The sequence below is a fragment of the Mauremys mutica genome, chromosome 2, assembly GCF_020497125.1.
Source record: "Mauremys mutica isolate MM-2020 ecotype Southern chromosome 2, ASM2049712v1, whole genome shotgun sequence".
NCBI lineage: Eukaryota > Metazoa > Chordata > Testudines > Geoemydidae > Mauremys > Mauremys mutica.
In genome coordinates, this window is record NC_059073.1 from 256,425,905 (window position 1) to 256,453,347 (window position 27,443).

The window sequence follows — 27,443 nt, forward strand, 5'->3', positions numbered from 1 at the left end:
CAGTAAAATGTACAAATGATCAAAACCAAAAGGAGAGTGTAAAATGAAGGAATATGTCACTCTTATTATTTTTGTTTGCTACCAATTTATTCACCTTCTGATCCTCCCTCTCACGCACATCCCCTCTCCACATACAGACACTTTACACATTTTTGAAATTGGGTGTAAATTATCTATTATACCATCTTTAACCTGTGGAGTTTTTATTTAAAATATCTGAGTTTTTATCAGTCTGATCATTTGACTTGTCCTTCCCTCTTTGCGAACATTATTACCCAAAGACCTAACTAGGGAGATAGGATGGTCCTAATTGGTGCTGTGAAATGTAATTGGTAACAAGTAAAGCTGATGGCGTGACAGAATGTTTATAGTCCTATTTTAGTACATTTGCTTTTTGTATTTAATTCTCTTCTCAAGAATAGTAGTATCTCTCCAGTATCTCCAGAATAATAACAGAAATGTGAAATTGATAAGCAGGCAGAGGCTAGAGCTGAGGAAGTAGCTGCACTGAAACAGCCCCTAGGAATAGGAGCAGGGGGCTTGGCTACACTTGCAGGTGTGCAGCGCTGGGAGTTACAGCTGTGTTCGTACAGCTGTGTAGGGAAAGCGCTGGAGTGTGGCCACACTGACAGCTACCAGCGCTGCAGTGTGGCCATATTTGCAGCATTTGCAGCGGTGTTGGGAGTGGTGCATTATGGGCAGCTATCCCAGCATTCAAGTGGCTGCAACGTGCTTTTCAAAAGAGGAGGGTGGGGTGGAGTGTGACAGGGAGCGGGGGGGAGAGAGAGAGAGTGGATTTTTGGAGCCGACACTATCGGCTCCCTGCCTTGCAAATTCTGAGCACTTCCCCGACCCCTCATTCACTCTTAAATGCAAATAGCCTGCAGACCAGATAAGCAGCTGCTCCGGCTGACTCCCATCTCCCCCCCCTCCCCCCCGCCCCGCCGTGCTGTTTCTGTCCTCAAGCAAACACTAGGCTGTGGACATTCATCCCCCTGCCTGCCTCATTCACAGCAAACAGTAGCTGTGTTTGTTTTTTAGATAAGCAGCTCCGGGAGCCCCGAGTTCACAACAAAACAAAGAGAGTTCTTTAGTTATAAGCATTATGGGAAAATTGTGGAGGTCAGTTACAGCATAGTAAGATTAATCACTGTTTACACTGGCACTCCAGCGCTGCAGCACCTGCGCTGCAGTCGTTATTCCCCAGGCAGACGTGGAGTACAACCAGCGCTGTAGCCAGGAAGATACAGTGCTGTATGTGCCTTGCAAGTGTGGACGGTGAGTGAGTTGCAGCCCTGTAAAGCCACCACCAGTGCTGCAACTCTCCAGTGTAGCCAAGCCCTGTGTGTAAAAGAATGCCACATGGGAGAAGGTGTTGCTGGATGTAAATTACACACCAAATACCAGCAGAATTCAAATGTGCAAGAATACAGGGACTGAAACTGCCCAGGGCTATAATTCCAGAAGAAGAAAAAGGCTTTCTTCTTTGTTGCTGACGTTTTTTTAGTAATTCATATATGCTTTTTTCCCCTAGCTGGATTGTGTTGTTGTGAAAACAGGTCCTGTTGATAAGATAGGGCAATGGAAGGATGAACCGTGTTATGAAGACAGAGGATTTATATGCCAGATGGACAGTGGTGAGCTCTGTTTCACTAGTTCTGCAAACTAAAAACACATTAAAAACTCATTTTGCAATTGTTTGTGGATTAAACATGGTTTGTATGCATCGTAGATCAATCCTGTTCTTAAGTTATATGAGTTTCTCTGCCTCAATGATACTAGTGCACTTCATAAAAATAAATATATAGGGTCACATGTTCTCCTCTTTCCTGTGGCACAAAAGGGAGCGTTCAGAGTAACATTTTGCTAAATCTATCCTGATGTCTCTTTGTGAGTAAGCCATGAGTACATGGCATGCTCCCTGAAGCAGACATTGTACCACTGGAATGGAACCAAGGGGCAGGAATACTGCAGTCCCTAATTATTCACCCTTTCTCCAAACATTTGGTACCATGAGGGTACAGGAATGTGGCTTCAAGTCTCAGCTTTTTGAAGGTTTTTGACTTTAACATTTAGAGTGTTTGTGTTTGCATCCGTAAGAGAGTGGATCTGCATAAGTTTTTGCAAAAAAAAAATCTAAATGATAATGAAAGCAGCTAAGAATTGGAATGCTACTTTTCCTGTTTTGTTTTACCACATGGGGATGTTAATGCTAATGCTGAGGGTGTAATGCAGTGGCACTTGTTTGATCTAGCCATGGTCTGTGCCAATGTTATGTAAAGTTCCATAGCAACTGGAGTATACCTCATGGTGGGTCTATAACAGTCTACTAGTCCTGATCTTCTCTTGAGCAGCGAAATTGAATGATATCTAATTTAGTTGTGGATCTGTACTGGGAATAAATTACTTCTATGGATTATGGAAATGGTACCAAACTCACTCTCGCTTTTGGCCTACCAAGGTATGAATTCAACATTGTAGATGTAAACCACTACTGCATTACTCCACTTTGTCACCATGCCACCCTCCCCAACCTGAAAATGCAGCGTTTTCAGTCAGAAGTGTTCACTGCTGTTTTGAAAATGTCAGTTTCTCATGAATGTCCAGTGAGGAAGGTTTTTCATTAATAATTAATGCTACACTACTTATGTTCTGAAGACTTCAGATGCTTGTTGTTCACTGGCACAAGATAAATCTTTGCACCCAAAGTTTATCTTTGCATGTTTTGTTTTGTTTTTGTGCTACAGACCCTAAACTGTCTCATTCCCCAACAACAATTCCAGCCTCTGACTTTACTCGTTGTGGTGATAGTAGCTGTTTAGTCATCCGTTCCAAAATGAAATGGGAAGAGGCACGAAAAAATTGCCAGGAGAAATCCTCAGAACTTGCCAGTATTTTAGATCCCTACAGCCAATCATTTCTGTGGCTCCAGGTGTTAGAATATGGAGAGCCTGTATGGATTGGTCTTAACAGCAATGTGGTAAGAACAACAAATACGTTGCTGCTTCTCCAGGTAATATTAGAACTCTTATTCCCTTTTTAAATGGTAGGAGCATCTATTATCACAAGACTGTTTTAGCTGCACCCCTTATGGTCTCACACTGAGCATCTGAAACCTCTATGAAATCCTGTCAGAATGCAAGGGTGAGACCAGCAAGACATGAGGATGAGGGAGGCTACAGGAAACGTGGAGGAGACAAGCAACAGGCAGCTATGGGTACAAGGTGTGGTGGCAAGACATAAAGCCATAGTAATGGGAAAAGGGGGAAACATAGAGGAGAGTTGAGCAGTGAAGCAGTGGGTGAGGGCAGCCTTTGAAAGACTTGGTAGGTAAAGAAGCAGAGTGTGGAAAAGGAAGACCGACAGAAGTGGAGGTAGGGGCTGAAGACCAGCAGCAGGCAGAAGAGGTCATTTTTCCTTTATACCAGTTCTTAAACTTAGCGATCAGTAGTTTAAACCCTTCCTTCTCTGTTGTGTATTTGTTTATCCCAGTGGGTAGCTCTGCAGTGACACCACATCTAAGGTTCCCTAATGGCTACTTAAAAATTTTTCCCAATGAAGAAATCTTTTGGATTGTTTCTTAAATATACAATTTATAAGCTTTGGGGGGAGGGATAGCTCAGTGGTTTGAGCAGTGGCCTGCTAAACCTAGGGCTGTGAGTTCAATCCTTGAGGGGGTCATTTAGGGATTCGTTCTGCTTTGAGCAGGGGGTTAGACTAGATGCTCTCTTGAGGTTCCTTCCAACCCTAATAATCTATGAATTCCTAAAGAATTTCAGCTATAAGGGCTGCAACCTATTCTGTTTTCATTCTTTTATAACCTACTTTATTATTCTAACATATCTGTTCAGCACACTTCCCCCCTTGTACAGTGCCATAGTCATGTAGGTCCTATATAAATAATAAATTTACAATATGACATTATTAATCTTATTATTCCTGTGCTGCTGACAAGAGGTGCTCACTTCAAATTTTAAATTATATATAGATACCAAATTACTTTAATACTATATAATGCTATAATTATGCTAAAAGCCACCCTTGAATTGATTTTGCTTCCAGACCAATGGCAATTACAAATGGATCGATAAATGGAGAATGGGGTATTCTAAGTGGGCCAGTGACGAGCCAAAGCAGACAATAGCTTGTGTCTATCTAGACCTTGATGGAACCTGGAAGACAGCATCTTGTGATCAAAAATACTTCTCTGTCTGTAAACAGTCTGATGGTAAGCAATAAAATTTAACAGTTTACATTGTGGAGCCTGGAGATTCATTTAAGTTCACTGACGAGTTGTATTATAAGCATTCAGAAAAGATACTTGCTTCCTCTCTTGAAAAACCCAATCCTAAACCATAATACAAGATTTAGAGGCTATCAAGTTCTAAAAACTCAAAATTCTTCCCAGAAACCAATCAGTTTACTCATTATTAAGGTCACTTTTCAGTTCCTTTGGACTGAGCAGGCATCATGCTCTACACGTAGGCTATTTAAGCATTTGACAAGGGTAATGGAGAGGAATACTCTGCATGACCTCGAACTGCAAGTGAATGCAAACATTTCTTCATAATAAAACATTTAATCAATGAAACAACTTTGTAAACAAAGTTGTTTCATTGATTAAATGTTTTATTATATGAGCTTCTGGACATAAATAAAACCATAGTGCTTTGCAGTGAGGGACAATATTAATAGTTATGTTTAATTTTTTGGCTTAAATTTTTACAAAACATATTTTTCAGTGAGAAATAGGTTTTGTCAAACAGTTCCTCCCTGCCCTCCTTTTTAACAACTAAATGTTTGTTTTTTCAAAAAAAAGAAAAATTTTGGAGGGGGGGAGAATTTTTGTCATATTTGAAATTTTTCATTGTAAAATTGTGTGGAAATTCCTACCTTCTCTCAGCTTTTTACTGTTTCCCCCACTGAATAGGTGAGAGGAAAAGTTAAAAAGGTGAGAGAGAAAGTAACGCTTTTACTTTAAAGTCTTATTATGAAAACTTTTCATTTTTAACAGTAACACTTACTTTGTACTTTTTAATTTTCATTTTAAGTGAGAGAAGATCATTTTTTTCCAGTGGAAAAAAAAATTATAAAATGAGTTTTCCCCACTTAGTTTCTTTTTTTAAAATCTCCATATCCTCTCCCCCTACCAAAAAAACATAATAATAATAATGATACCCCAAATCAAAAACCCTTGAAGAACAAACAAAACAAAACAAAAACAATGTATACCTTTTCTAGTTATTTTTATCATCTATCTAAACAATCACTCCTTAATCTACTTGGCCCATTTAATCACTCTGCAAAACAAAATAATAATAATAATAATAAAATAAATAATATGGGCCCAGTTACCCCTTGCCATAGGAAAACCCATTCATTTAGATAAGTAAGTTTTATTGTGATTTCCAGATTTTAAACTTCATCTAAAAAAATAATTACAATCTCCCTAACAAAGTTCGGGAAGCTGGGATAGATGGTTTAGTTTTGCGTCATTAGTATATAATGGAAAAGCCAGGTTGGTTGTGGTTTCACAAAATCGTGTCAGGCCATTCATAGAAGTAATATAGTTTCTGTGGTCCAGCATCTCCCACAATTTTGTACGTCTGGGCTGCTTTCCTCTCTCTGCAGTTCAGACAGAAGCGCTCCTTTTGCTCCTCATTCTCACAGATGTACCAGGAGACAAAATATTCCCCTAGAAAAAAGACTGGAATTTAGGTTGGGGGGGGGAGTTCAGAGGGACCTCAGCCCCCCCAAATCCACTGAATGACAGAGATTGCATAGGCTTCCACCCAGAGCTGAAGCTGGGGGACAGGATTTCCTATTTCAGAGAGAAATGATTTTCATTGACCACAGCCAGGGAAATAGTGAGCCATGAGCTAATGCTCCCACATGACATCATCTCCAGAGATCCTTTAAAACATAGTCTGATCCAGAATGAAAATATCTCATCTTCTGAATACGGGAGTGATAAAAAGTGTTTTCTCAGAAGAAGGATTCTCTGGGTTCTACTCCATCATTTTCTTCATTGTACAGAAACTCATGGGGGGTATCAGAGCCATTCTCAACCTCCAAAGGCTGAAGAAGTGGATGAAAATAGTGGTGATGATAAGAGCCAGAGTCAGGTCATAGGGAACTCACCTGTACCCCTTCCTGGACAACATCCTGATCAGAGCTCCATTGCAATCAGCAGCACACAGGATCATGTCTAGGATGTTGAATCTCCTCCAGGCACAAGGCTTCATCATCAGTGCCAAGAAAAGTTCTCTGGCTCCATCCAGAAATTTGTTTTCTTGCTCCAGAGCCACAGGAGACCTGCTATAGCACTATGCCTCCAACTGCTATGTCATGTGCATGGATCACACCATGACGATAATCACGTATCATAAATCTTTAAGCCTTCATACTAAAGATGTGGGAACACTCCCTGCAACACAGGGGATCAAGTATGGGTTCCAGCACAGGTGTTCAACACTTTACAGTGGTGGTCAGGCCATTACAGTGTCCACAAGGGCATGCCCATCTGCCTTCCAGATTTTTTAGTTTTCACAACCAATGCCAGCCTCAAGGGCTGGCAAGCACCCATGGAAATCCAAACAGCCTAGGGCATATGGAACCAGGAAGAAAAGGCTCACAGAATGAACCTCCTAGAGCTGAGAGTGGTGAAGCTAGATCTTCAAAGATTCCAGCCCCACCCTAAGGAGGAACCATGTCGTGACTACAGTCGCGTATTTAAACAACCAAAGGGGAACCAAGGAGTCTGGCACTACAAACGAAAGCAATGGAAATAATAATGTGGGCAGAACAGTTCCTCCTTTCCCTCAATGATTCACATCAAAGGGGACCTGAACTAAAAGGTGCAGGGTCAGCACCTCCAAGTGTTGCCTGAATCAGGTTTTCAATCTCATTGTTCAGATGTTCAGCCTCCCTTCAAACAATCTGTTCTCAAATAGTGTAAACAAAAAGAGGCCAAAATACTTCACAGGAGAGGCAGAGCCCAGATCCATGGAGACAGATACTTTATTGCACAGTTGGCTGCAGGGCCTACTTCGTCCTTTTCACCCGTGCCACTATTGGGGACCATGATCAAGAAAATACAATGAGAACAGGAGATGGTAATACTGATAACTCCTCACTGACCAAGGAAACCTTGGTTCTCAAACCTGATAGAGCTGACACTGGACCCCATTCCAGCTTCAGTGTAGACCAGACATCCTCTTGCAAGGTCCTCTTCTTTATCTGGACCTGAAATGGCTTCAGCTAACAGCCTGGCTATTACGACGGAAGTACTAGAAGGTCTCATTCTGTCCTCCAGCATCATTAAGACATTGCTTTCATCTAGGAGAGTATCAACACAAATATACTCTGTGTGGGCCAGATTCAACAACTGGTGCCAGGAGCACAAGGTGTATCCCAGAAATCTAGGAATTCCAACCATTCTTGACTTTCTAGGAACACATGGACAGAGGCCCTCAGCCCAGCACTATTGTACATCAGCTCTTTGCACCATTATACATTCTTCCCTGCACTATTGCCTGCTCTTAATAGCATGCTATTCACAGGATTCTTTGGCTCCCTGTCAGACAGTCCAGAGTAGCCGGATTCCTCCAGTCTAATTAGCCAGACTGACAGTCAATCCACTCTTCCCAAAATGAAACCTTCTACTAGTGTTGAGGGCTCTAACAAGCCATCTCTCTGAGTCTCTTACTTCAATGTCAGCCTTTTATTTATCGATTAAAACTTGTTTTTTAGTATCTGTCATGTGTGCCAGACAAGGTTTGGGGCTGACAGTCTTATCTATACCAGAGCCATACTGCATGTTCCACAAGGAAAAGCTGATGCTCAGGACATCAGAATCCTTTCTTCCCAAGGTAAATTCCTCCTTCCATACTTCCCAAGAGGTTGTGCTTCCTTTGTTCTGTCCAAAACGTAAATATCCAATGGAAAATGTGTCACACCATAGATGTCCGAAGAGTGTTGAAAATCTCAAGCATATAGAATCCATGAGAAGATTAGGGTCACTATTTGTGTCCTTCCACCCAATATGCTAGAGACTCAAAGCTTCCAAGTCCTCCATAATTAGGTGGCTTGACCTATGTATTGTGGAAGCCTACAAATCATTGGAGGTCCCTGTCTCAGAAGGGATCAAGCCGCACTCCAGAAGATCCAAAGCATGGATGGAACAAGGAAGTGCATCCACTTCGGAAATTTGAAAAGCAATCACTTGGTCTATCATGAATACCTTCATTATGTACTACGTGGTGGATCCTCCAACTTCTGCAAAGGCTCCTTCATCAGGAATGTGCTGCAGGTGGTAGCCCTGAAATAATACAGACCTTTGAGCAAGCTCACAAAAAGGGGATATTTCTTTTCTACCAACATTTCACTGCTCACTACTTTCCAGACATCCAGAATTGTGGAAGACACTAGGCTGCAAAATGGTGCTTACTGATAATTTCCTTTCTGCTAGCAGTGTTTTCCATGATTCTACCCACTCTGGGAGCTCATAAGTCAGGGTCATATATTAAGTGGTTAGACCATCTTCCTTGGGCTAATGTATTTATTTTGTTACTTCTAGAATATTTATTAATAATGCTGTTGTGCAAGTTTTACAGCTAGGGAATAACTCATTGGGCAGCAAGCAGCAACAGAGGTGGTATGGTCAGACAATGGAGGCACCAAAACACTGATCATTTCTGTGAGCTGCAGAGAAGACAGCAGCCCAGCCCAGATGTCCAGAATTGTGGGTGATACTGCTAGAAGAAAGGAAATAATTGGTAAGAAATTTTCTATTCTTAACAGTTATGGCCCCTACTGATTCTCCACAACTCTTTGGAAGATGCCCTGAATCAGAGGAACACAGATCTTGGGTTCATTTCCGCAGTCATTGCTACTACATCGAGTCCTCGTATACAAGAAACTGGGCCCAGGCTTCCCGAGAATGCACTCGATTAGGTGAGTATCATTTTTTTAAGAATGAAGACTTAGACACATGTAAAAACAATATTATTCAAAAAATAGTCATCAAACTTTAGATCATTAAAAAACAAATTGACTTTTTCAGTGTTAATGATTTTTATTTATTATTTAGATTTCACACGACTTGGACAACAAAACTAGATTGATTAGCTTCACTGTCTAGTTTTCATGCATTAGAAATTTCATAGTTGTTTAGCACCCAGATCAGGTGGAAGACTCTCAGTTTTGGGCACCTCCTCCCAAGCTGGTGAGCATCTGCTAGTGGCAGAAAAGGGAAGCTGGGGGAGGGAGGAAGGAAGAAAAGCACTCTAACCCTCATCTCTGTGGGTAAGTCTGGGAGAACTGCTCAAGGGTAATAACTCATAGAGATTCTGCCTAGATGGTAATCCCTAACCTCCCCCATGTTTCCTTAATTGTTCCAATATATTTCTGACTTCTAGCCAGATTTCATAACAGATTAAATATTAGACACTATATTTCTGAATGTTTAATAACAATTTAAACTCAAGAGTGGGTACAAAGATTTTCAGGAGCATTGCATATAGTTGCTGGGAAGCAATAACAATGTTCAGCAAATAGCAAAAATGCAATATACATAGGCATTTTACTGTGCAAGTGTGTTAAAAATAAACCACTAAAATGATTACACAAATATGTAATTTAGTCATAAGGAAAAGGGTAATTTTACACTAACAAGCAAAATTCAAGGAGAGCTATATTGTTCCATTGTATCACACACAGAACTTCCATTCTCTGCAGTGGATGTTTTGTGCAAAAATCAGTGATATGACACAGCCTCAAGAATTAATTGCTTTCAGTTGTTCATAAAACTTAGAAAATTAGCTTTTCTCCCAAAAGGCAGATTTTTTTCAGTTATGTCTTGTTAATGCTTTTTTTCAGATGCTACTTTGGCTTCTGTAGAAGACCATGCTGAATCCATCTTTCTGTCACATAGCATAAAGCCACTTGAAAGTAAAATAACAAGCTTTTGGATAGGAATGACCAAAAATGTGAATGGTAATTTCTTACTTTCAGTAGTCAATAATATAAATAGACCATTATGGTGTCAGGGGTCAGTACTCAGTAACAGACTTAAAGGTGGCAATTTTGCAACAGAAAAGCTTCAAAAACAGACTCCAACGAGAAACTGCTGAACTTGAATTAATATGCCAACTAGATACCATCAATTTAGGTTTGAATAGAGACTGGAAATGGCTACACCATTACACACATTGAATCTATTTCCCCATGTTAAGTATCCTCATATCTCTTGTTAAACTGTCTGTAATGGGCTATCTTGATTATCACTACAAAAGTTTTTTCTCTTAATTAATTAGCCTCTTAGAGTTAGTGGGCAACTCCCACCTTTTCATGTTCTCCGTATGTGTATATAGAACTCCTTACTATATGTTCCATTCTATGCATCTGATGAAGTGAGCTGTAGCCCACGAAAGCTTATGCTCAAATAAATTTGTTAGTCTCTAAGGTGCCACAAGTACTCCTGTTATATTAAAGTTTTAACCCTGTACTGTGCTTTTTGTAAATAAAATTTCTGCTCATTTTAAGATTTTCCTATTGGCAACAATCCAGGTCTAGATTAAAGTGCCAGCCCTACTTAGAAGATTGGCATTTTTTGAATGACTCATTAATCTGTAATAACCAATAGGAATTTAGATCTGCTTGTGAGGAAAACAGGATTGGGGAGGGGGTGAAGTCAGAAAGATAAATATCACACTGAAAATATGGAAGGGAGATAGACAAGATAAATGCTATCTGAGTATATAAGATACTTAAAGACACATTTTGCTAACAATTATTGCATACATATATCAGTTTTAATTCATACTTAAAATTGGAAATAATTATGGTAATTATGTGCTCTGTTTGGCAATTCCTAATCACTGTAGCTTTCTTAGACATGAGTCGGTAGTTAAGATATTATCCAGTACAACGTTCAACTATGATCTGATCTGTCCTGTAAGATACATTTCCCTGAAACCAAAAACTATAAGTAAAATGACTCAATCTGGATGCAGACCAGAGAAGGAGAAAGGCTATTTACTAGTACATTTGATCCAGTAATGATAGTCTTGGTTTGGTGATTAAATCAAAGCTTAAAATATCATCTGGTGGCTGACAAATAGAGGAGTCCTTTACAAACTCTGGGGCTCCATCTGTTGATACCTCTGTTCTGGTATTTTAAATACTTTTAAGCCTTTCAACATATTCTTTCAGTCTAAACAGTTAACCTTTTAACATTAGGTCAGTGGTTATGGAGAGACAACACTGCAGTGGATTTTGTCAACTGGAATGAGGAAGAGCCTTCAAGTTATGGTAATGAGAAGTGTGTCGAAATGTATGCATCATCTGGGTACTGGAATGATGCTCAATGTTCCTACAAAAGAGGATATATTTGTAAAAAATCAGAAAGTAAGTGATATTTGCAATATATTGGGGTTATGGTTAATAATGTGTATAATGGGTGTATACATTAAAATGCATGCTGCATAGTATTATAGCAGAGCACAAGCTCTGCTATAGTCAAGATATATACATATTACAGATATTGTGTGTGTGTGTGTGTATATATATATTTATATAAAAATATATAAAACCATACACATTGAGGGTGAAGTCAAAGATCACTTATACTTTATTAAAGGCCAAATTTTATCCAGGTTAAACACAAAACTCCCATTGACTTCAATGAGGTCAGGATTTCACCAAAAATACCACGCACACCTGTGTTTAGAAGTAACAAGTTTGGTTTCACCTCATCTTAAATATATATAAAAATGATTGTTGTGATGGACAGTCTCCCTTTAAAGAAAAGTAATATGCTAGAATTGGATTTTCCTTATTCACCATCATCCTACCATGCTGATGGAGTACAGAATTGTGATTCACACCCATGCCAATCTTGTAGCATTCCACAACTCCTGTACTGTAAGGTTTATTATAAATAACGTTTATTAAAACATTTGCACTTCTTTGGTATTAAAATAGTTTTGGGGAAAATATTAAGGATAATTGAACCAGTTCAAATTATATAAGACAAGACCAACTAGAACCTTCCTTCAGAACATGAAATAAACATGATTTTCTGAGGATTAGAAAAGTGTGGTTAACTTCACATTTTTATATTTCTGTGTATCTTTGCACTACCTGGTGCTGTTAGGAAACAGAAATACCCTAGTATTGTGAGCAAAGATATTCCAGTGGTATTTCTAAGCCAATTGAGGCGTCCATTCCGGCAAGCCTCCTATTTTAGAAAGCACTTAAGCATGTGCTCAAGTCCCATAGAAGAGAGATGCTTAAAGATAAGAACATGCTAAGGTGCTTTCCTGTGCTGGAGTCTGATGTAAGAAATATTGGAAGTCATGCAAGATCCTGATTTCCTGCCCATATCTCAGCTGAAGAGAGTCTGATACTTACCAGAATTAGACAGCCAAGCGTTCTGAGCTTCACACATTCTTAGCTCCATCTCTTAAGGGAGTTCAACAGTACCAAAAGCAGGGTATGTGGAAGCCACAGATTTTCATGCTTATGGGATGGCACCATCAAGACCATCCATGTGAGTGCATCTGGAATAAATGTCTTGCTTTATTTCTTTTTGAAAGGTATTAAAACAGTATTGACTGAGGAGCCACCAGAGAGGAAAGGTATGATTATTTTTCTTTTTAATTAAAGTAAGGAGAAACCTAAATAGAGTAAAAGCATAATAATTATTTAGAGTAAGTTTCTGGACCATATAATTATTACTAATAGCATTTCAAAATAATAAAACCACATGCATTATTTGTATCTAAATACAGAAAATTGGCTTTCATTTTTAATTGTGGTGTTTAATATAACTTATTATATTTCCTCCTTTACTTCTGTTAGCAAAATCTCTCCAGGAACTGAGAACATAGGCGCATATCTTGCTTTTTAAAATTGTGATTAGCAATATCACTTTCCACTCCTACATTCCTGGAATCTCTCATATCATTCTGGTATGCAATTGCTCTGTGTTTATTTACAGGAGAGAAAAAGGATGAAGAGGTTTCTGGATCACCCACCAACATCACTTGGCTTGTAATTATTCTGGTCATTCTGATTCTATCAGGATCTGGATGTGCAGCCTATTTCTATGTCAAGAAAAAAAAACAAGACAACTTCTTACCTATTGTAACTCGAATGAGTGATACAAAAGAATCTGCCGATAACCAGGAGCAAGATGAGCATGCTGTTGCCTAGTGGGATAAAATGATTGAATAATATGTCTAATATTAATGAAATTATACAATTGGAATAAGTGAAATCTTAGGCCAACATTGCTTTCTCTTACCCCAAATAGTAGTCTGTTTCACAATCTCTGCATATATGTATACGTAACATAAATAAAATATACTGGTAGACATGATTATTCCTTTTGTAGTCTTGTAAATTTTCTAGATCTACAAATTTGTGTCCAATAAAACATAGTATGAACTATTTATCAAGTGGGCAAATGCATACATTTCAGAGATCTAAAATGAGCCACACAGCAAGATGAACTAGCATTAAAGCATCTTCAGGTTTTACAGAAATCCGATCTGCCATCATTCGTAAAGACATCCTGTTCATGCAAACTGTGAGAATTCCTTCTGCAAAGCACCCTGCCAACTTCAGTTCAAAGAACCAGCACAATCTTTTAGCTTTTAGGAATGTATATCAGTTCTACATATAAAAAACTGTGAATGAAATCCTGACCCCATTGAAGTCAATGATAAAACTCCCATTGATTTAACTGGGGTCAGGATTTTGCCCTGTGCAGTTGTTTCAATTAGGATAACTTTGGGATATCCATATCTACATCTCTAGAGAGAAGGAATACAGTAGCTCTGCCTTTATGTTAATTTTTCCCCACTCTTTTAGTTCAGCATTAGCTGTAATGTGCAAAGACTGAAATATTTCAGAAATCTGATTTACAACTTAAGATTCACAGAAATCAAATTATAAAATCATATCAAACTTCAGCCATGTGAAATAAAATATTTCCCCCATCAATATATAAATAAATGGGTGGAAACCAAATGTAAATGTTCCTTCATTCATGCCTTCAACTCGTGTTCTTTGAAATGAGACTGTAATTTTCTATAATTTTGCATTTCTATAATAGTCTGTGAAAATGAACATTTTCCTATCAACTTTAAATTAACAATAAAAATCATTAAGAAAATGATCTGTCCATTAGACAATACTACTTGGGAATGAGGACTTCAGGATGCTGAGCTGCCACTTTTATATGATCTAGTGATGTTTTTGTTTGTGGCTTTGGTCCAGTGCAGCATACAGGTCTCTAAATTAGAGAAATAAAAAGGATTCACAAATAATTTGTAACTAGAGTGTTTCCATTTTTGTTTCAAGTTGACTTGTTTGTGTATTTCAGTATAGGCCCCTCCATGACTTTCCAATCAATTGGCTGCTATAGCAATGCTTGGCTTGAGATGGTATGGGCTAGTATGGCCTACCAGCATTTTGCTGTAATGGGCCTATTCTTGGCTTACTTTATCTTTCTGTAAATTTCAGGAGTTCTGTTCTCTATGGTAAGTTGTAGAATGGTCTTTCTCTAAGTCACAGGAGGGGAGCTCAGCATCAAGGGGCCTGAAGAGAAAAACCAGCAAATGCAAACACTCATCTGAAGCAGGAACTATATGGGAAGCAGGTGCTCATCAAAATACATCTGTGATAGGGGACAGGTTTTCTCTCATGCCACTTTATGGATATTGTGATTAGTCAGAGTACTTGCCTTGTCCCCATGGATAAATGACAAGACAACTTTGACAGACAGTCCTTTGCTCTGGTACTCCTTTACTCTGCAGTTCCTCTAAGCTCACATCTGGTCACTCTTCAGGTATGGTGCCAGATACACCTTTATTTGGCTTTTGCTAAATAGTGGTAATTTTAATTAGGCATCTTTATTGGTTGGTAGCTGGAGGGAACTTAGGGTGGAAAGAGCTTTATTAATATCGCCCAGATAACAGAGTGATACATACATTTCCTTCTTGATCTTTTGGTTTCTTCCCTGTGGCTAGCCACTGCAGTCCTTTGCACCTTAGTAGAGAGGACATGTGTCTATGCCCTTTTGACCGAAGCTGAGTGAGAGGTTAGGATTCAAATACTACAGTGTTGAAGGATTTATAGACTTCATAAGACACCAGAGGATGAAGGATTTTGCTCTATTTTGGTACTTTCTGCATGAAATTTTCCTGCCAATAATTCACGAATCATATTACTGGTAAAACAAGATTTATTAAAAATAGAGAGAAAAATGTAGTAATATAAAAGAATCTGTTTGCATAACTTACCTAATTCTGCATACTTTGCAAAGCCAATTTTGTAGGCTTCCCTTATATACAAAGGAAAAAGGAACTTCTTCCATCCCTAGAAAGCAAGTCCCTTCTTACCCAACCTACTTATCACGTTGTCAGTGTTAGCATTTATTATCATGAAGGATGAGGTTACCTTAATTTTTCCACAAGGAGGGGTTTTTTTTTTTAAGGATTACTGTCTGGAGGAAATGCAAAAGTCTCCCTCTCTCTCTCTCTTTTTGTATGAGTGTGTGTGTGTGTCTTCCATACAATGTCCATTTTCTCCTTATCTCCTCTGGGAGTTCCCACACCTTCCTGTCTCCAAGTCCAGCATTTTTGTAGGCCATCTTGATATCCACCTCCCTTAGCACTTCTTGCCAATCAAGGTGATTGACCTCTGATTCTCATAGCTAATGTCCTTCACTATAGGAGTTAAACCACAGCCTTAGGTCTCTTTTAAAATTTCTCAACAATTTTCCATTGCCATAAAATATATATTAGTGCTAGAACCAGCCCCTCTATCACAGGTACATAAGAAACCCTCATATTAAACAGGTAAAGACAGGGGTTTACATTTCAAAACTGGGTAGTAGTGTGTATTTGAGGGAAACAAAGCCATGATTTTTAGTTTGGGTTTTCTGCAACACGGTATGTCTGAGGGCTGGTCAACAGTGAAAACTTACATTGGCTTAGCTCCATCTCTCAGGGGGGTAAAAAAATCCACAACTCTGATAGACAAGGGTATGCTGACCTACTCCTCCCCGTGTAGACAGGGCTAGGTTGACAGAAGTATTCTTCCATCAACCCAGTTACCACCTCTTGGAGAGATGGATTAAGAGGAGAATCCCCCTCCCATTGCTCTAGTGAGTGTCTGTATGGAAGTTCTAGAGTGGCACAGCTGTAGCACTGTGGCATTTTAAGTGTAGACATACTCAAAGACACAATCCTTCATGCCTCAAGAATTTGAGTCTGAACTCCTTGTTTAAGAGATTTACCTAGCTGCTGATTTTGAACGAGACGCATGTCTGAAAGAAAGACAAAAGGGCCTACAAAGACTTCAGTTACTTTAATATCCCAAAGTGAAGAAACAGTAACTTCCATTACCAATAGAGAAATCACGTCTTTTAAATCCTTACATAAGTGAATAAAAAAGGAGAACTCCAAACGAAGAGAGTGGAACCCAGAACCAGAAAAACACCATCTCTTCCCCTTATAAACAAATGCTGATATGACTGTTTTTTAGGAAACATGGAAAGAAAAAAAAAAGATAATGAAATTCATTCAATCACACATGTGCCTTGATGACTTCAGGTTTGTGGCTCTGGCCTGTTCCTTTTGTGGTTGTCATTAGAATCATAGAGATGTAGGGCTGGAAGGGACCTCAAGGGGTCATCAAGTCCAGACCCCTGCACTGAGGCAGGACCACGTAAACCTAGACCACACGTGACAGATGTTTGTCTTACATGTTCTTAAAAAGCTCCGGTGGTGGGGATACCGCAACCTATTCCAGAGCTTAACCAGCCTTATAGTTTGAAAGGTTTTCCTAATATCTAACCTAATCTCCCTTGCTGCACATTAAGCATATTACTTCTTGTCCTGCTTTCAGTAGACATGGAGAACAATTGATTTCTGTCCTCTTTATAATAGTCCTTAACATATTTCAAGGCAGTTATCAGGTCCTGCCACAGCCTTCTTTTCGTAGACTAAACAGACCCAGCTTTTTAACCTTTCCTCACAAGTCAGGTTTTCTAAACCTTTTTTCATTTTTGTTACTGTCCTCTGGACTGTCTTGAATGTATCCTCATCTTTCCTAAAGTGTGGCACCCAAAACTGGGACACAGTTCTCCAGCTGAGGCCTCACCAATGCTGAGTAAATCAGGACAATTACCTCCCATGTCTTACATATGATATTCCTGTTAATACACACCAGAATTATATTAGCCTTTTTCACAACTGGATCACATTGTTAGATCATATTCAATTTGTGATACACTATAGCCCCTAGGTAATTTTCAGCTGTGCTACCACTTAGCTGGTAGTCCCCATAGTTGTACATTTTCCTTAAGTGTAATACTTTGCACTTGTCTTTAGTGATTTTCATCTTGTTGATGTCAGACCGGCTCCAGCTCCTCCTCAGTGCGGGTAAGTTTGGGGGATGACTCCCACTCACTACCCTCATGGTGCACGCAGCCAGGGCACCCCTGAATACACAGCCCTGGGGGGGGAGGGCACAATGGGAAGCAAGGGTCAGAGAACAGAGCAGGGACCAAGTGGCTGACCTGCAGGGAGTGGGGGGACCAGTAGAGCTCCCAGCTCAGCCCGGACAGGGGAGAAGGGGTACCATTTAGGGAGGGTTCGGGGGAGGCACTTGCCCTTGAGTTTGGTACCAGAGATTTGCTCGCGGTGTACGTCCCAGACGGAGCTCTTAACTGCAGTGCTTCACAGTCAGGTCCCCTGCTCCAGGCGCCAGGATTCTCTGGCTACAGCTCCCACGTGCAGTCAGTTTCTTCCACTAGTGGCTCCCAGCTTGTGTGGCTTTAGGTGCACACATATGGCAAAGGCAACGAGCAGCCTGAGTGTGGAATGTAATGAGTTCTGCGGAGGAGAGGTGCTACTCCCCGCTTGTACCCTGGAGCAGGGAGTCAATATTCTGTTTATAAACAGAGCTAGGGTGATTAAGACAAGAAAAGGCTGGTAATTAAATTAAATTAAGGATCTGGAAGTCATTAGAGGAGCCAGGCACTCCAGTTCCTAGATCTGTCAAACAGGAATCCCTCTGCATAGGGGGTGTTGAAAAGAGATCCCATGGGATGAGTAGTATTATCAGCATGGAAGAAATACAGCCAAGGTTACATTCAGAAAAGAGGGAGATATGAGAAGGATAGGTGGAAAGAAGGGCCAAAACGAAGGGAAGGGATAGCAGTGGCATAAAGAAGTTCCTGCTCTACCTGTGGTACTTATGAGGCCCCATTACTGTAGTATCTGAGCACCTCACAATGTCTAATCTATTTCTCATAACCACTCTCTGAGGTCGAGCAGTGCTGTAATCCCCATTTTACAGATGGGGCCCTGAGGCACAGAGAGACTAAGGGCCAGATTTTCAAAGGTATTTAGGCACTTTGTGGGATTTTCAAAAGTGCCTAGAAAGTTAGGTACTTTGTAAACCCCAGTAGATACCAAGCTGCATCTCTGGGGTCCCAAAAATCTTTGAAATTGTCCGTAAGGCACTGGCCTGAGATCATACAGGAAGTCCCTGGGGGAAGTAGGAAAATGAACCCAGCTTTCTCAGGGGTAGCAAACTCTCTCTCTGCTGTACACCACCGACATCCCACCCACCAGGTAAGTCCCCTTCAGCTGCCGCAAATTGGCCTCTCAATAGCTGACTAATGTTACAGTAGCACTCAAAAGCATTAATTAGTAGTAGTTCCCCATTGTGCTAGGCTCCACACAAACCATTAAGAAAGCCCAGTTCCTGCCTCACAGATGTCAATCTAACCCTTATAATTCCAAATTGCAGGCATGCAAGTATTATTATTTCCATTTTACAGCAATAGGAACTGAGACACAGCATACAAACACTGAATGGTACTTTATATGTTTTTTTAATTTTGAACACCAGCGTTACAAACTGACTGGTCAACCACACAGCTCATTTGGAACCAGAAATATGCAACCAGGCAGCAGCAGAGACAAAAAAAACCAATCACAGCACAGTACCCCGTTAAATGTAAATTACTAAAATAGAAAGGGAAAGTTTAAAAAAAAAGGTTTGACAAGGTAAGGAAATTATTTCTGTGCTTGTTTCATTTAAATTAAGATGGTTAAAAGCAGCATTTTTCTTCAGTATAGTAAAGTTTTAAAGCTGTATTAAGTCAATGTTCACTTGTAAACTTTTGAAAGAACAACCATAACATTTTCTTCAGAGTTATGAACAACCTCTATTCCCAAGGTGTTCGAAACTCTGAGATGCTAATGTATATACAAATGCTAAATAATAAACAAGACAAAATTTTCTGAACTTTAAAATGTGTAATTTTCTTGGTGTTTGGTTTTAAATATTCTCCTGTGAGAACTACAACTCACTCACTGTGGTGATATGTTTAAGAGCCTAAACAGAAGTGAAAGTGACTTGAAAGTGTCAGTTTAACTCCTGTTCAAAGTCACTTTCTAGTCCATTATTTGTAACAGGGTAAAACACCCCTAGAGCCCCAGGCAGGCGCAGTATAAACTCATGCGAACTTGCCCTAGTAGAATGTTTCCAAAAGGTAAATGATCTGTTCCAAGCTTAGTGAACTGCAAAAAGTAAGTAGCCTAAATGATAGAACATAATCTAGCTATTTCTACAATTGCTTTAATTGTTGTATTAAAGAGTTACTTTACTTTGTTACTATCAGAGGGGTAGCCGTGTTAGTCTGGATCTGTAAAAGCAGCAAAGAATCCTGTGGCACTTTATAGACTAACAGACGTTTTGGAGCATGAGCTTTCGTGGGTGAATACCCACTTCGTCGGATGCAAGTAGTGGAAATTTCCAGGGGCAGGTATATATATGCTCATGAGGTTGATGGAAAGACCATACATACAAAGTAAGACCATACATTAACATTTTAAAACTAATTAGCGTTCCTTAAGTGACTTGCCACAAGAGGTCAGAACATGTTAGTATTAGAGCTGAGTAGGTCTAATATATATTTAATTTTCTTTCTTTATATAGGAATTAGATACAGTGCTCCTGGCAGCTAATTTCTAAGTTATTATCTGAAAAAAAGCTAGCGATTTCAGGTGCCTAAGTAGCCCCTAGACTCAGGGTTAAAGTTGCCTCCCTGGAAATGGTGCCCTGCAGAGTGGTGCTTGGGCTGCGCTCCACCCTCTGGCCTGTGTTTTCAGGCTGCCCCTCCCACCCTGGGGCTGCATGTGCCTGGGCAGCCTGCACTGTGAAGGATGTGAGTCGAAGCCAGCAAGGGTCGGCACGGGTAGGGATAAGGGATCCTCGACATATATTGCCTTTGACTGAAGCAAAACAGGAACCCAGTTTAAATGAGAAAAAGGAATTAAAAAGATGTTGATGGCATTTTGCCAGCTGGGTAGCAACAGCTGGTTGGCATTCTGATGCTTCAACGGCAGCTAATCCTGCTCTGAGCTGGATTAACTGTCAGGTTTAAAATATAGTTGCTATAGTTCACACAGAACCAGGATTTTGGCCTTCGTGAAGCAGGTAGGAGTAGGAGTAGGAAGTAGGGCTGAGTGACTCAGTTACACGACTCTTCCATTCCCACTTGGGACACTGGATTTGATACGTGATTTGAAAACAACACCAGATTTTATATTGATGCTAAATTTCCTCAGTGAGGAACTGAGGAAAAGGACACTGCCCAGTGTATGCTGGGGTGGGTGCTTTGCTTACGATATCATGCTTTTGAATATGGTTGTGGTGTTTCCCCAAACTAATGGTTTGGTTCCCTTTCACTTTTAATAAAAGTTGTCATTTGTTATACACAGACTCGGTGCATGTGAGAGGGGAAGTATTGCCTCTTAGAGACATCCAGGGGTGGTGGTAAGGTTTCCCAGATTACTGGGTAGGGGCTCAAGCCAGTTCTGTTTGTTATTGCTAAGAGGAACCCCTACATAGTGAACCTGGCCCTTGCTGCTGCTGACTTCACCTGGCAGAAGTGTTACACTTGTATTTCATTTACATTGTAACTGAAGGGATTTCTTTTAGGAGTAACAGTGTGGGGTGAGAGAGGTGCAGCAATCAGCCAGTAGAGTGACTGTCAGAGAAGGGTGGTGAGCGAGTGCCCGAACAGCAGAGCATTGAACTTTCCCCAGCAATTTTTTAAAAGTACATCAGAAGCAAGAAGCCTGCCAAACAATCAATGCGACAACTGGACAACCAAGATGATAAAAGAACACTCAAGGAAGACAAGGTCATAGAGAAACTAAATGAATTATTTGCATCAGTGTTCATTGCAGATGTTATGAAGGAGATTCTCAGACTTGAGCAATTCTTTTTAGGAGACAAATCTGAAGCACTATCCCAGATTGAGGTGTCAGTTGAGGAAGATTTGGAACAAATTGATAAATTAAATAGTAATAAGCCACCAAGACCAGAAGGTATTCACCTAGGACTTCTGAAGGAGCTCAAATATAAAATTGCAGAACTACTAACTGGTATGTAACCAATCACTTAAATCAGCCTCTGTACCAGATGAGTGGAGGATAGAAAATGTAATGCCAATTTTTTAAAAAGGCTCCACAGGCAATCCTGGCAATTACAGGCCGGTAAGCCTAACTTCAGTACCAGGCAAATTGGTTGAAGAACAGAATAATCAGAGACACAGATGAACATGATATGTTAGGGGACAGTCAACATGGCTTTTGTAAAGGGAAATCACACTTCACCACTCTATTAGAATTCTTTGAGGGTGACAAGAAGTGTGTGGACAAGGATGAGCCAGTTGATATAGTGTACTTAGACTTTCAGAAAGCCATTGGAGAAAGGTCTCACAGCAAAGGCTTTTAAACAAAGTAAACATGGGCTATGAAAGAAAATCTTTTCATGGATCAGTAAGGGGCAGGGATGCTGGATTAATTTTTATAGAGCTATTGAACCAAACTGTAAACCCTGTATATAAATGGAAACCACTTCAAGTTAGAGGGTGTATCAGCACCACTAGTTCCAGCACCTATGGTAATGGAGTAAACGATAGGAAAAGGAGTAGGAATTAATAGTCAGTTTTCACAGTACAAACAGGTAAACAGCAGGGTCCCCCAAGGATCTGTAAGGGGACCTCTACTGTTCAACATATTCATAAATGATCTGGAAAAGGGGACAAACAGTGACGTGACAAAAATTGCAGATGATAAAGGTGAACCTGTCCATAATTAACTCTCTCCAGCCTAAATCTCTCCTGCTTTCAGCCTAATTAGCTCATTGGGCCACCCGGCCTAATTCAGCTCTTGCAGGGCTAGTGTGGGGAGTCCACTGCATCACATGTATAAAAAAATGAGTGTAAAAGAAGTGCAATGGTTAATTAAAGTTGGAGCCCAACATTCATACATCAACATACAACTTTTTTTGTTTTTTATTTATTAATATATAATGAAAGAAGACAGCAGAGCTGTGTTGTCATGAGAACTGTAAATACAGGGGATTAGGGACTGTACAGAACTGTAAAGAGAAAGCAAAATGTCTTTGCAAACAACTAGCTGAACCAGTGTCCTCCTCCTGTTCGAGAAGAAATTCCTGTGTCCAACCGCCCCAGAAGTTGGGATTCAAACAATATTAGTTCATGCTTTAAAGTATTAAATTTCCAAACTAATAATGAAATTGATACATAACTGAAGCACACAGAAGTAAAGAGATGTAATCTGTATTCATATAGCTCCTTCCATCCAGAAGAATCCAAATCCACTGTACAAATATAAGATGTCAGGCAGATTATAGATAGGCATCACTGGAGCTGTCATTCCATCAATGAAAGACTAGATTGTATGAACAGGACATTCTGTGAGCCATGATAAACAGGTTCACTTTTATATGATTTGGTGTTTGATTTTGCAGTACTATGAAAATAGCTGAGATTTCTTTCATAATACAGTGCATTATACTGTGTTATCTTGTAAAGTATATTATTTGCCTTTTGTGAGAGAAGGAAAACAAAAGAAATAACAGCTTTAAGATTGAGATTTTTGAAGAGAAATTGTAGGAGTGCTGGCCACCATCAACAGTGATTCCTATAGAAAGAGGTAATGGAAAAATCAGCAAGGTAAGCATCTGCACTGTACTGTACAATATCTTGCATAAGAATAACAAAAATGCTTTTCTGAAAGTTGGTTTCACTTGAAAAATGTATATATATATACGAAGTAACATTTATAAAAAAGCAGTGTCTAGATACTGCAAACCTTCATGAATTAAACATAGTTTTCATTTACAGATTTCAGAATGTGGTTTTGGAATTTATAAAATTGGAATAGGGTTCTTTTTGACAACTTAGGAAAATTTACAATCAATAGGAAAACATTTGTTGGTCCAATGCATTTATTTCTCACATATTAGTAACACTATTTACTGAATCATTTTTCAGACAAAGGAGTAGTTAATAATCAACACAGATATTTTCTTTATTTAGAGAAAGTAAAAAAAAAAAAAAAAAGTAGAAGCAAAGATTTTGTTTATCATTTGCCACCAAGTTAATTAATGATAATCCAACATTTGGGGCCTGTTTTATTAATTTAGATGGAATATATGGACCAAAGGTGTTAAATCAATGCAGTCACTGTCCAACACTTAACAGTGTAAAACAAGGGTTTGGAATACAGAGACCTCCACTTACTTAGTACCATGGCAAACACACCATTAATGATCCTTTAAACTTTTTTTATTAAAGATAGATAAAAGAAGGAAAAGCAGTTAAAATAGTCAAAATGTAAAGTATTAAGGAAGGTGTTCATTTTAACAATAGTTCTTGTTCCTTTTCCCTTTAGCTGGCAGAATTTTTAGAAGAAAAAACCCTTGTTTGACAGTCTGTTAGATGGTATCTAAGGTGTCAATAACTGTCCTTTTGTGTAAAAGAGAAAAAGTTAGTTGAGATGAATTGTAGCTGTTGCTGCTGCTGTTAAAGCAGGGGTGAAAGTAACTTAAAGGACTTAGCAGTACACCGGAGTCCTGAGCAGGGCGGGGCCTCAACCAGAACAGGCGTGGCCTCAGCAGGAAGAGGCGGGGGCCTTTCAAGATCCCGGGACCTTTAAATCACCCCGGAGCTACCAGTTGCAGAAGCAGCTGGGAGCCCCTGGGCTCAGGGGTGAATAAAAGGGCCCGGGACTCTGGATGCCGTGGAGCTCCGAGCCCTTTAAATCACGGCGGGAGCCTTGCTGCTGCTACCCTGGGGTAGCAGGGCTCAGGATAGGGCTGGGGTAGCAGCAGCAGGGCTCCAGAAGTGATTTAAAGGGCCCGGTGCTCCTGCCACTGTGCGGAGCCCCGGGCCCTTTAAAGCACCAACGGATTTCCAGCAGCAGGGTTCGGGTGGCGCTTTAAAGGGCCCGGGACTCCCCACAGGGGCCGGAGCCCTGGGCCTTTTAAATCATTGCCGGAGAAGCCGGTCCAGTCCAGTCTGGCTTACTTTCACCTCTGTGTTAAAGTCCAATCCGATTTCATCCCAAGTGGATTGAAATTCAGCTGGAGCAAGTAGTGGTGACAATGTGATCTGGGTCCCTCTCTCTCTGGCCTGGTCAGGGATCTCTTAGGATTAGGATGAAGTATGTCCAGGGTCCTGGGAGACAGTAGGGGTGCCAGCCTTGATAGCGAAGGTCACTCCAGGAGGCGCCATCTGTTCTTCCTTCTTTTCCTCCTGAAGTCTCTTTTTTTAAGGGCCCGAAAGGGAGTGATGGGTGGAATGGTCCATCCCCTAATTATTTCATCTACCAATTAGGCCTAATATCTGACACACCAATTTTGGTTAATTAATTTCCGGTTCCACTTCTTCAGTTTTTACCAAGCATGATTTTGGCATCGTCCTTAGTGTCTCTGCCTGGCTCTCTTGCACCTGTTTATAAAATTAATTATTGAAAACAACTTTCCCTACTTAACATCAACATTCGTCTGTGAGTATCATAATGTAGATGCCAGGCCCCAGAGTATTAGGTTTAAAACCCTAAATGTTCCTTTACATCTCCACCATCGGTAAGATATTTTTATAGAGAGCCGTCAAAGTTGTTGGTACGATGCAAGTCACAAAACTGATTGGTCCTGATTCTCATTTACACTGTTACCTCACAGACCTCTGGCAGCGTAAACTCTGCCAACGTGGTGAAAAGGGGCCTCAGCTTGAATGAGTTGTGTGTGAAGACACATATCCCTTGTCTATATTTATATATTAATCTATATAGAGACTTTTTTTTAGGGAGAAAGGCCTGCACTTCAGCCTTTCATTCCTTGAATGTGTATGTTTGGAGTGATGGCTCTCCAGTGAGTAGCTCAGGTTTTATTTCACCATAGCTGTCTTTCTAAATTTATAATCCTTTTCGCAATCTTTTTTCTGTATATTTCTGCTTCCCTTCACTCTTCAGTTAGTCTAGATCTTTAACAACATTCACATTAAGGAACATGTGTGTCACTCACAGTTACAAGCTTCTTTATAGTGAAATGTGATCAGTGTTCACTTCTGTTCTCAGCTGCATATTCATGAAAAGTTTTTATGTCTAGAAGGGATCACTATGATCATCTAGTATGACCTCCCTGCATCACGGAGGCAGAGCTCTCACTTGTTCTGGATTTTGCAGGACATTCTGTATCTAGGTTGACACAGGCTCCCTGTTCTGCTGCAACACAGGGAGGCATTGTTCTATTGGGGAGAACTCAGAAAGGGAGGGAGGCCAGCCCTCCCTCATGCATTATCTTTTGACCTAAGGGAAGATGCACTGTGGTGGGAGCCAGGGGGTCATGTGTTCTAGTCTCACTCTTCTCAGTGCTTTCTATATTTTTGCGCACTTCATAGCCTTTATTATTCAGCAAGGCCTCATACCCCTACCATAAAAGGCAGCCAAGTACCAACCTCTACTTTTACAGATGACAAAGCAAATTGCACAATATTGGAAGTGAGGCTAGAACCCTGATCGTTAATATGACAGAGCCAAGTCTCAGCCATGCTCTTCTTTGGAATGAATATACTAGTTTATGGTGTCTAACCACTAGACATACTCACCTCCCTAAGCCCAGAGTAGAACCCAGGGATTCCTATCCCCAACATTCTACTACTGTCTAGCAAATAGTTTTGCAATTCACTTGCAAAGGTGCTTTACTTCTGCCTCAAGTGGCTTCTCCAGATAGAGATGTCATAGTGTTTCTTTTAGTTCAAATGACAGTAGTCTGTGTTGTGATTTGAAGGTCCAAGGGTTGAACTCGGATTGTATTTGACAAATCAGGTATGGGTCATTTGGATTGTGGATTGTGGAATTTGGTTTTTCCTAGTTTTTTGTTTGTTTTTAATGGTTTAGTAAAACCATTAAAGTGGGGAAAAAAACCTGCTAAGGTTGTTACATCTAAAAACCAATGCAAGCTGCCAATTATGATGTGATATGGAACAATGCACAGGTGTTCTATATTTCAGTGATTTGGCACACATTTTGATTGCTCGTGTCACACACTGGCGCATTTAAAGGTTCAGGCCTTTAATTGCAGGCCATAGGATTTCATCCATGGATTTCTTGAGGGGAGAGAGAGCTTATTTTCTAATATGTAAATCAGCTTTGTAAAGGTCAATAATAATAGCTAGACCATATTTTTTTAGGAAATTAGAAGAGATTTTTCAGAAGCATCCAAGGGGCACAAATTCACAGAAAAACTGGTGGTGCTCCGAAATCCTTATGCACTTTTGAAAATCTTCCTTTCAATTTCTGTTGAAAGACACCAAGTGAAGATAATTTACTGCTTCCCTTGGTAAGCTGTTCCAATGGATAACTATCCTCACTAGTAAGAATTTGTCTCCTTATTTACATTCTAATTTTTGTACCTTCGATTTTCAGACATTGAATTGAGTTATGTATTTGTGTGACTCCCTATTGTCAGATATTGTCTACCTCTGTTGGTACTTTTATAAATTGCAATCAAGTTGCCTCTTTACTTTCTCATGAATAAGCAATATTTATAGAGCTTGTTGAGTATGGAAATTTTGTCGAAAGGTCTTAGAATCCATGACGTTTATGATTTTTCGCAATGTGAAAAAACACGTGTTTTATTATGGAGAAAGTGGGAAAAAACTAAAATACCCACAAAGGTTTTATGAAATGAAATACAAAACACAAACTACATGATTCATTTGGTAAGTATGTTTATTCCTTAAATATAAAAAGAAACATTTCATTTTGGACGATAAACATGCAGTACTTCAGGTGAATCGCAAAAACACAATAATCAAGTCTGCAATTTACAAACTAGCTAAGAATTCCTCAAGTGATGGCACAGGTGGTTGAGCAAAGTTACTCAGAATATCTAGAAACTACATCAGCAAGTTTGTCACCAGGTGAAAGACAACTAAAGGGGAGAGAATATTTGCCCCTTTTTGCCCTGAGCACAATGTTTGATATCTGTCACTGACTGAGTCGCATGTCTGGAGCTGTAAAGTAGATAGAATA

The 27,443-nt window shown here is 39.9% G+C and overlaps 1 protein-coding gene across 2 annotated transcripts in view; it reads left to right on the forward strand.

The window, feature by feature from the left end:
• Nucleotides 1-13,384, forward strand: part of LOC123365152 (macrophage mannose receptor 1-like) — a 53,805-nt gene extending 40,421 nt beyond the window's left edge. For both annotated transcript variants that reach the window (XM_045007808.1, XM_045007809.1), the window contains 8 exons: nt 1,535-1,637; nt 2,748-2,980; nt 4,063-4,228; nt 8,803-8,955; nt 9,880-9,996; nt 11,242-11,409; nt 12,600-12,641; nt 13,004-13,384. In XM_045007808.1, coding sequence (XP_044863743.1) covers nt 1,535-1,637; nt 2,748-2,980; nt 4,063-4,228; nt 8,803-8,955; nt 9,880-9,996; nt 11,242-11,409; nt 12,600-12,641; nt 13,004-13,218 — 1,197 coding nt within the window. In that variant the 3' untranslated portion in view covers nt 13,219-13,384. The remainder of the gene's footprint in view (nt 1-1,534; nt 1,638-2,747; nt 2,981-4,062; nt 4,229-8,802; nt 8,956-9,879; nt 9,997-11,241; nt 11,410-12,599; nt 12,642-13,003) is intronic.
• Nucleotides 13,385-27,443: the final 14,059 nt, after the last annotated feature.